This window comes from Alnus glutinosa, chromosome 9 (genome assembly GCF_958979055.1).
Source record: "Alnus glutinosa chromosome 9, dhAlnGlut1.1, whole genome shotgun sequence".
Classification (NCBI taxonomy): domain Eukaryota; kingdom Viridiplantae; phylum Streptophyta; class Magnoliopsida; order Fagales; family Betulaceae; genus Alnus; species Alnus glutinosa.
In genome coordinates, this window is record NC_084894.1 from 3,712,713 (window position 1) to 3,722,878 (window position 10,166).

General features: G+C 34.7%; 1 protein-coding gene across 1 annotated transcript; it reads right to left on the bottom strand.

Moving 5' to 3' along the window:
• Positions 1-3,984: 3,984 nt before the first annotated feature.
• LOC133877720 (protein neprosin-like) lies at positions 3,985-8,785 on the bottom strand. The gene is made up of 8 exons (XM_062316101.1): positions 8,664-8,785; positions 5,970-6,072; positions 5,455-5,541; positions 5,177-5,368; positions 4,908-5,066; positions 4,764-4,817; positions 4,495-4,635; positions 3,985-4,374 (listed from the first exon to the last, which is right to left on the bottom strand). The coding sequence occupies exons 1-8, from the start codon at positions 8,783-8,785 to the stop codon at positions 3,985-3,987; spliced, it is 1,248 nt and encodes a 415-aa protein (XP_062172085.1).
• Between the last annotated feature and the right edge of the window lie 1,381 nt (positions 8,786-10,166).

Genomic DNA, 10,166 nt, shown 5'->3' on the forward strand with positions numbered 1-10,166 from the left:
AAAAAACTTGTATAATTTTTTTTACATCAAGGTACCCATTCGATTTGAAGTAATAATTTCAAATTTTCATGATATCACTAACACACAATAGTATAAAGTACTAGTAAAATAAATGAAGCGCAATTTATAGGGTCCAAAAAAAAAAAGTGGTACCTTTGAGCGTAAACTCTTTCTCTTAACAAGATCCCCCAAAACTTCCAACAACAACAATGATGAGAGTCAAGTCATAACAATGTTGCTCCAAAGCCTAAATGATAAACCCATTTAAAAGTCAGAACATAAATGAACCCTAACATGATCAATAATTTTTCTTTTCTTTTCCCCCCTTTTTTAAATTTATAAATCATGCTCCCCTTTTTCTAGGCTGAAGAGGACAGTCAAATATCTCTGCAGACATAATCATGTATCCTTATATTATGCCAATTCTGTTCGTTTGTTTTAATTCTCTATTTTGATCTAAGAGTTAATCATTCATCCTTCAATAAAGTTTCACATAATTTTTTCAAAAATAAAAAGAAAATTCAACTAAAAAAATGGTGGAATAGGAAGGACTTAAGAGGTCGCGGCTAGCATGGGGCTTCTCCAGGATCAAAAGGGTGCTTCGATCTCTATTGTTTCTGCTTTGTAAGCAGAGCTATTCCATTCTCGATCACGAATTTGTGAGCTTGAAGCTGAGGAGCGATCCTCTAAGAAAAAATGAAACGCTTGCTGAGGAAGGTTGAAGAGGAAAGGGTTTCACGCTTGTTGAGGTGAGGAAGGTTGTGAGCTTGCAAACTTGTAGTTGTTGATTGTGACTTGTGAGCTTGCAAATGCAGCAGACATGCTGGTCCTTGCTACTTGCAGACGTCCAGCCTAGCAGTGCAGGCTTCTGATTGTAACTTGTGAGCTCAAGTACGAGGGATATTTTTGGTCTTCCAAAATAAAAGTGGGGTATATAAAGAAAAAATTTTAAGGGGGACAAAAAAAATTATTTTGGGGGACAAATTTATAAATTTATATTCTTTAAGCTGAATTTTAAAACTTTGGGGGGGCAATTCATTACCCCCACCATGTACATGGTTCCGCCCCTGCTCCTGACTATATCAAACTTTAATTTATACCGTACAAGGAATTTTTCTGTGAATTGATTGAAATATTTATACTCTACATATATATTTTTTTTTCTTGAGAAAAATGGTAATGGGTGGGGAAGAAAAGGTGAAGTAAATTTATACTCGATCACTTTCTTGAGCACAAATGCATTGGCTGACTCTCAAAAGATAGTTTGTAATGACATACTTTTTTCCAATTATAGCTTTGTGAAGAGTAAGGGTGTACATGCGTGTGGATATTAACTGGTTACGTACATCTACTTTCCGTAAGTACTATTCGCTACCCATTATCCGATATCCCCACATGCGGATGCGGTTAGCAAAAATACTATGCGGATATCGATTTTAGGGCATGCGGACGTAGTTATTAATCGCATTCGCATACCCTTTATATATAATTTATATTTTATATATTTCTCATATTTATATATTTAATAAATTTACCAAAATGACATCATTTTGAATTAGGTATATGTTATGTTTACATTGGTTTAGTTGGTTGTGTTGTTTTCTCGTATAACACTTGGGCAAAAAGACAAAATTAATGTAAAATTAATATATTTTCAAAAAGATTGCGGCTTTAAAAAAATCAAAACAAGCACAAAATACTAAAAATCAGCATAAATTATTTTCAAAATCATTTAAATAGTCCCTAATAGAGACCCAAAGAAGGCCCAAAGACCCATTACCTAATATGTGGATAGCAGATAATAACCACATCTAATAACCGTGCATATGCGGTTAGTAAAAACATGATGCGAATACGGATATCTAAAAATGATATCCGCATTTTGCGGATGTGGTTGCAGGCATTGCAAATACCTATATCCGCATGCCCTAGTGAAGAGGAGTCCAACCATCCTCGAAAGGAAATAAAATTCCAAAGGCCCATCAGATTAAGGTCCGTTTATTTTGACATAAAATATTTTTCTTTTAAAAATCGTTTTTCTTATTTTTTGGTGCTTGGTGCAATAAAAAATCATGTTTAAACTGAAAACATTTTTGGTTCAACAAGAAAACCTTCTTTACTCTTTTTTTTTTTTTTTGAAGGGGAAACCTTCTTTACTTTATGTAAAATAGTTTGTCTTTTTTTTTTTTCTTTTTTTTTTTTAATAAAAAAAATATTAAATAATTTTCCAAGCTTGAGCTTCTTCTTCTCGCATGCACCCTCTCTCTAGCAATTTGTTCTACGCAACTGTAGAAGGTCGGCAGCTGCCATCGGAATTTGCCAAAATCCACCATCGGGGTTTGCTAGAATTTGTAGCCAGAGTTCGTTGAAATATGCCACCGAAGATTGTCAGAATTTGCTGCTGGCGCCGTAATACGCTGTCACCAGAGTTCCCCAGAATCCACCATCAAGGTTTGCCAGATATTGCTGTCAGAGTTTGCAAGAATACACCACAGGCCGTTGCAATTTTAAGGTAGGAGCACTGAAATTATTTTGCTTAGTATTTTCCAACCAAAAAAGAAAAAAGAAAAAAAAAAAAAAAAGGGGGTCATTTTAGTGGCCTATATACCAAGTGCTTGTTCTGTATACCTTATATGCAACATTAATATCAACATAGTGCTTCGACAAAGCATCCATGTTACCAACTATTCAGGGGATTATGTAAGTGTCTGGAGAACCCCAATTTTTAAATCCAATAAGACTGATCGAGGAATTAGCAACCGGTTTCAGTTTCTTAAACCAAAAGAAATTCAAAAGAAACATTATTACTATCCAATTAATGTCCATAGTCAATTTAATTATTTATATTTTTTTTTTCTTTAGCTTGGTAATTATATCATTTAACTCCATTTTGCCAAGGAAATAACCTCCAAAATTATGTACCTAGCTAGCTAGGAAATAACCAAAATTAAGCAAATGCCCCCATGAAGTTAAAAAGAAAAAAAAAAAAAAAAAAAAGAAAAAAAAAAAAAAAAGAAAAAAGAAAAAAAGATGCCATCTCATTCAACTAATTATCCACCTTGAAATGTGAGATGTGTTCTTGACTGAAAACCTCTTGCTCTCTCAATCTGGTTGTACGTGTGGATTATTTATTGCAGGCTTGTCGGATCATATACTTCATAACTTTTTCTGTCCCCTTTACGGGAGTTTCGGGAATGCAAAACCATCATGACGTCCCTCCATCCCCTAAATCCGCTGATGATGATAATAAGTACTACTGGAAGATTGGTATTATTTTTTGTGTCCTTGGGGGCGTGATATCTATAATAGGCTTGGGACTACGTTATTTATGGCTTTCTTACTTGCGTAGGGAGCCAAGGCGGATGATAGAAAGGTTACCAAGTCTAGAGTTTTTCTCTATGGCAGTGGGTGCCTTTGAAACCACTCATTGTGGAATATGCCAAATGGAATTGGTGGAAGGGGACAGCCTACGCATGCTGCCATGCGCACACATCTTCCATGCACAATGTCTTGTGGACATGGTGGCTAGGGAGAAGGGCTGATTGTCTTGAATGTCGTCGCACTTTTGGGACAACTGCCCCAGCAAATCCAAAGGTGTCTCGGACTAGTTCGTTGGCACAACTAGGGTAGCTACTGTTGGAAAAAATTAGTGTCCCAAATTCTAATTATTTTGCAAGGTATTTTAGTTTCTAATAAAGTATATAAGTTGCTTTTTCACTGTTTTATTAATGAACTTTGGGCATACATTAAAGTTAGATGAGTCTTATCTAAACTATAAAAATAACGTTAGTAGCACGTTATCTAACCAATAAAATGAAAGAAACAAAATAGTCAATGGTCCAACGCGCTTGTTTTAAATTTTAAGTATTGGTTAAGAATGAACAAACAAATTATAGTCGCATAAAATATCGATAATTAGAGAAAACTCATTTATAATTATATTATTAAAATGATCAGAAGTTATACATACTATAGTAGTCTCAATCAAGCTCCTTTGATTCCGCCAGGACCATCATAAGAAATAAAACGTCTCCAATATTCATCATGACAGCCAAAATCATGAATATTGTATGCACGTGGATTAGACGCATACACCTCTGTATCGATTGGATTGACAAAATGAAACTTTGCATTCTCATACGCAGCTGCAATTCGCCGACTATAAGCTCTATATCTTGTATTCCTCAGGCCACTACCCATAGGGGGACTAGGCTGATCTAGTGGACTATACACTTCTCCTCCCCAATCGGCTTGATTCCCAAACTCACTCAATTTCCCAAAAAGTGCCGGGGGCCAAAAACCAATTACAGAATTCTCCTCATCAAAGTATAATGTCCAAACAAATTTTGTTGAATTTGGCCCGCCATGTATTTCCTACCACATGATAGTAATTAGTCAAAATGAAACAAAATTTAGTGTAAACAAGTATAAGAACATATATTCATGGCTTATTTTTTTTTTTCCCCATGGATTTGTTGAGTAATTTTTTCATACCTTATTAATTCGCAATTTAATGGAAAATTGTTCTCCACCTACAACAGAAATCTCTTTTGTCGCCCAACCTAGAGGTATTTGAGAATTTATTTGCACATATCCAGGACAATGTTGATTGAAACATTGTGTTCTTCCATCAATCTGGTAGAATGAGTTCATGAAATAAAAGATTTTTCAATCAATAGAAAAAATTAAACATAAATCATTTAATTTGTTACAAATAATTAAAAAAAAAATGAAATTACTCAACACAATCTACAAAAACCCACCCTGATGTGAGCAAACAGCCGTGTCTGGTTGTCTTTGAACAGTAAAGGATTTACCTAAAAATAATTTTGCTCAATATGTTAGTCTACTAGGATATAAGAAAATTCTTTAACAAAAGGATATGATATCCTAAATTAGAGAATTACCGTGAAACCTGTTTTTATGGTGTCAAAACCATTTGAAAGTGCCATCCGAAATTCACTATACTGAGATCCAATGACTCCTTTTGCATTATATAAGCTAAAATATGATTCAATTCCAACAAGCTTCCTATTGGTGTCAGTTTTTGTTTGAAGTATTGCATACTGCATGAGATAATCATATTGTTAAGTCACTTGCATCACTAATACTAGGGTAGATTCACGAACAAAGAAATAGTACCTTTTTTCCGAGTATAAAAAAAAATTATACTTACATGATGTCCAGGTTCTTCTTCATCTATATTTGAAGAATATATTGTTGAAAGAATTTTTGCTCTTGCCAAGTCATCTTTATTGATTCTTATTATAGGAACTGTTCCCTGAGGACAACCTGCACCTTTTAGCCCAATATTTAATGGTAAATTCCTTTTGGATCTCATTCCTTCTACAAACAACTTATGTTTCATCTGTAATGACACTCTTGAAAGGTTAGAGTGATATCAATTGTACCAGTTAGCATCAAAAAAGAAAATGTTTGCAGTAACTGTTCAACCTCAAATGTAGTATTCTTCCAAAAAGGATGATCAAACCCAGGTTGTTTGTAGAAATCAATACAGTCATATATATCTCCATCTCTTGTCTGCAGATGTCAAATCAAATCAAAATTATGTGTATGTTTGTTGGATCTCATAACAATTTAGTTTGTAAAAAAAATTGGAATTTTTGTTGCCAAAATTTTCTTGAATGTGATTTGAAATGCCTATTTTACCTTGCTTTAGCCAATAAATTAAAAGAGGTATCAAACATACTCGAAGTCTAATAACATGAAATAAAATAGGATATATGAATTATGTTTATGGCGTTAAATTATATTATTAAGATTATGCATGGCTTGAGCCCATGCATGACTCTCAATCTCCTATGTAGAGGTTTTTAGATAGGGAGTTTGATTTTTATTATGATTATCTTAGTCATAACTATCATAATTTCAATATCTTATGCAAAATATTAAAAAAATCTACTTAGAAACGAAGAATTAAAAGAATATATAGCTTCTAAAAATCTTACTTGAATACTTTTAATTGCAGACTTCTTAAGATTTATAAGTCGCTTCTGGAATTTCAATTCTTCCTTTAAAGATAATCCCCAATCCGCTTCAACCAAATTGTTGCTAAGATGGAGAACGCACAAGAAGAAAACTATTAAGTCCACCCTTGCCACCATGGTCGATAAATAGATTTGCCACATATAAGTTTGCATGTTTAAAGCGCATAGACAGAAATATGTATATATCCTAGAAAACACACATACACACACAAACATACATGCATGTATATAGGAAATGACATTAGATGGCAAGTAGGTAAACCATATATATTGGAGAAATGATTATTGTACAACTTTTGACACAACTCTTGTACAACTCAAAAAACTTTTTTTCAAACAAACCATTGGATTTGTTTTCTTACAAGTAGGTCCTACACATCTAATGGTTTATCTTTAAAAAAAAAATGGTTAGAGTTGTACGAAAGTTGTAAATATATCATTTCTCTATATATTGTACAGCCTTAATATGCAAACTGTATTAATTACAATATTTATTGGATTACCAAGTAATAATGACATTAATAAAGAAAGATAAACCGTATTAATTGTCCAGCCTTAAACATACCAATTGTATTGATTATAGAGGTTATAACAAGATTGTCAAATAATAATGACAATAGAGAAATGATTATCCTACATCTTTCATACACTTATCCAACATCTCATCCTACACGACGCGTCATTTTTTTTCATTTTCTAGGAGATAGAATGAACAAAAAATAAAAAAAGGACTCCACGTAAGGCCGGCTCGATAAATTTTGAGGCTTAAGGCGACAAGTTTAAGTGATGTCATTTTCTTATACTTAAATATTAATTAAATTAAATTTATTTTAATATTTATGTTATATTGTTTTTTATTAGATATAGAATGACTTATCACTTGATTCAAAGTCATGCAATAATAAGATTTAAAAAAAACTAAAGAGAAAATTGGAAATAAGTTATATAAAAATTGATTTGTTATAGAACATAATGCGGAAAAAATTGTTGGATATTGAAGACTCATCGATGATGTAATTCCATCTATTATACACAACGCAAACAATGTGAATTTATGCACTTTGAAGACTTTTCATATTTTTCTAAACATTCAATTCAAATAAACGCTGGAGAAAAAATTATGCACGTGGGACTAATTTCATGAATATAAAAATAGTGCTTTTAAGAATAGTAAATAAGTGATACTTTTCAATAATTTATTAATTTTTTTTTCCTGAACATGAATAATGAGACTTTCAATTTGTAATTACTTTTACCACAATTGATGACCTTAATTAGAAATTATTATTAGATTTTTACCATATTAGAGTCTTAAATTTTGTTTTGGAAATAACTTGTATTGTACAATTATTAAGTTGGGGTCTTAATTAAAGAGTATTTTATTAACTTTTTATCATATTAGTATATGTATGATATACAGGCCTAATTGATGTACATGCCTTATAATGAAAAAAAAAATTATTTATTTTATAATTATTATTTGGGGGCATTATTCACTTGGGGGACTTAGGCGACCGCCTAAGTCGCCTAAAGCTTGAGCCGCCTATGACTCCACGTAGGATGAAGTGTGAGAGAGGTGTATGAAAGATGTAGGAGAATTATTTCTCGTGACAATAATGAAAATGATAATTATAATTTCTTAGGGTAATTACATTTTTTTTTCCCATGAAGTACCAGCCTGAGTCAATATGCCCCCATGAAATGACACTCTCACCACCTGACCGCATCGAACTACCATTTATTTACCAAAACCTTCATTCTATCAGTCAACCTCGTTAAATCAAATGGTCTAGGCATCATGTGCGGAGCACATGCATTTTTATTTAGTTTTCTCCCTATTTTGCCCTCGCAGTCAAGGGTTAAGAAAGAAATAGTTGGTAAGAAATATAGTGTAGCTAAACAGTAGAGAAGGATGTCCTTAGAAATATGCAAGGAAACATCTATAAATTAACCACAAAAAATGACTATTCACATATTTACAATGGCCAACTCAACAAAGAGAGCAAATTTCTGCCAGTAACACATGCTATTATTACATAAACACTTACAGAGAAATAATCAACGCCTCAACTGGCCTTAGAATTCTGAACATCCACGAAAGTGAAACAAAAGCAAAGCCCAACCGATGTTTCTCTCTCTCTCTCACTCTCTGCAAAATACCATTTTTTCTCTCTTTCTTTTGCCTTTCCCACTTTCCTTTTATCAAAAAATACTACTGATGTTCCGTTTTTTCTGTTACACTAGAAGTGGGTTCGACCATGTTTTTCGGTGTTGTCAGCCTGAGCAACTTCGGCAATGTTAGCCCACGCCATGCTATAGGGCCCACCATCTTCGCAAAAGCTTGCCCTTCACTTCTTTAATCTTCTGTTACAAAGAGACTCAAACACAACACCCGCAAAAATTTCCTTTAGCTGCTATGATCTTCCCGAGTGTTGTGTCTGAGTCTCTTTTCAATAGAGGATTAAAGAAGTGAAGGGCAAGCTTTTGCAAAGATGGTGGTGGGTCTGCAGGAGTACTATAACTTATCATTTGAAATAATTTTGAAAGAACAAAGAATGGGAGTTGGTTTTCAAGCATGATTAGATCACGGGGAAAAGTGGGCAACATCCACCTTTGGATGAAAGGTATTTGGTTTCCGGATTTATGCTGCCATACCTCTCTCTCTCGCAATTCGTTCTACGCCCCTGCAGAAGGTCGACAGCTACCACCGGAATTCGCCAAAATCCACCATCGAGGATTGCCAGAATCTGCGGCCGGAGTTCGCAGAAATACGCCATCGGAGATTGTCGGAATCCACCACTAGCGCCGTAATACGCTGTCACCAGAGTTCGCCAAAATCCACCATCAGGGTTTCCGAATATTGCTGTCGGAGTTCGCAGGAATACACCACGGGATTATTTTGCTTAATATTTTCAAAAAAAAAAAAATTATGTCGAAACAAATGGAGCTTATAGAAAAAAGCAACAACAAGAGCTCCAAGCACTTTAGTGCCCCTTCCTTAAAAAAAAAAATTAATTTTTTTTTTTTTTAAAAAAAAAAAATCATTTTAGTGGCCTATACACCAAGTGCTTGTTTTGTATACCTTATCTGCAGCATTAATATCAACATAATGCTTCGACAAAGCATCTATGTTACCAACTAGTCAGGAGATTATGTAAGTGTTTGGAGAACCCCAATTCTTAAATCCAACAAAACCGAACGAGTAATCAGAAACTGGTTCAGTTTCTTTTTTCATTTTTTTTTTAAACAAATAGCATGTGCTATCATTAATATTGCAAATAGCCATCGGGTTTACAACTTGAAAATAAGGGACAAGACCTCATATTCTCTAAGCCAGAAGGATCTGGCTTAGTAAAACAACTGCCTAAGTAGAAATACAAATTTTACAAGAATGACATTTGAGCTTCTCTTACAATAACGCTCACTCTTTAAAGAAATAGGGTAGATCTAGCCATTAGCCAACAAATATTCCCATAAAATTTGAACCAAATACTAGCAGACTGTGACCGGAGAAACATGAGAAGAACACAAAGACAAAACAATCAAAAAACACCAAGACAAGTTGCTAGCAGTGGGGGAAGGAGGCCAATATGCCGAACGGCGGCACTTGTCCTACACGAGCCGTCACCGATACCACCCAGACGAAGATCTGACGCTGTATAACCGGTTGCCACCGTGCCCAACCTGAAAAAAGTGGAGCGTGGCTCTCACGCGCACCAAAGAGCAGAGTACCCACGTGCCAATCATCGACGACCTACACGACCGGAGCTTGAGGCGGCATGGGCGGAAGACGTCTGGGAACACAGCTGGGGGGCGCATGTCAATTAGAAGTCAACAGAGAAGTGTAGATCTGGCTTCCAAAATCAAAGAAAAAGGTGAAAAAAAACCGGCCAAAAATCACCCAGTCGACGACACGTTGGTTCGGCCACTCTCCCATAAAAGACATCTTGAGATGAACAATCCTGTCAAAACGAAAGAAATAACAAAGAAAAGCAAATAACAAGCCATCATAGCCTAAAAAAGCTAGGGGAAGGTCAATCACCACCGGATCTAGCCAAGGGGAACAAAAGCTCCAATCCTAGATCGAGCTTGGGAGAAAAACTAACCTCACTGAATCAACCCAAGGGAAACAAAAAACACCCTGACTCACAAGGGGCC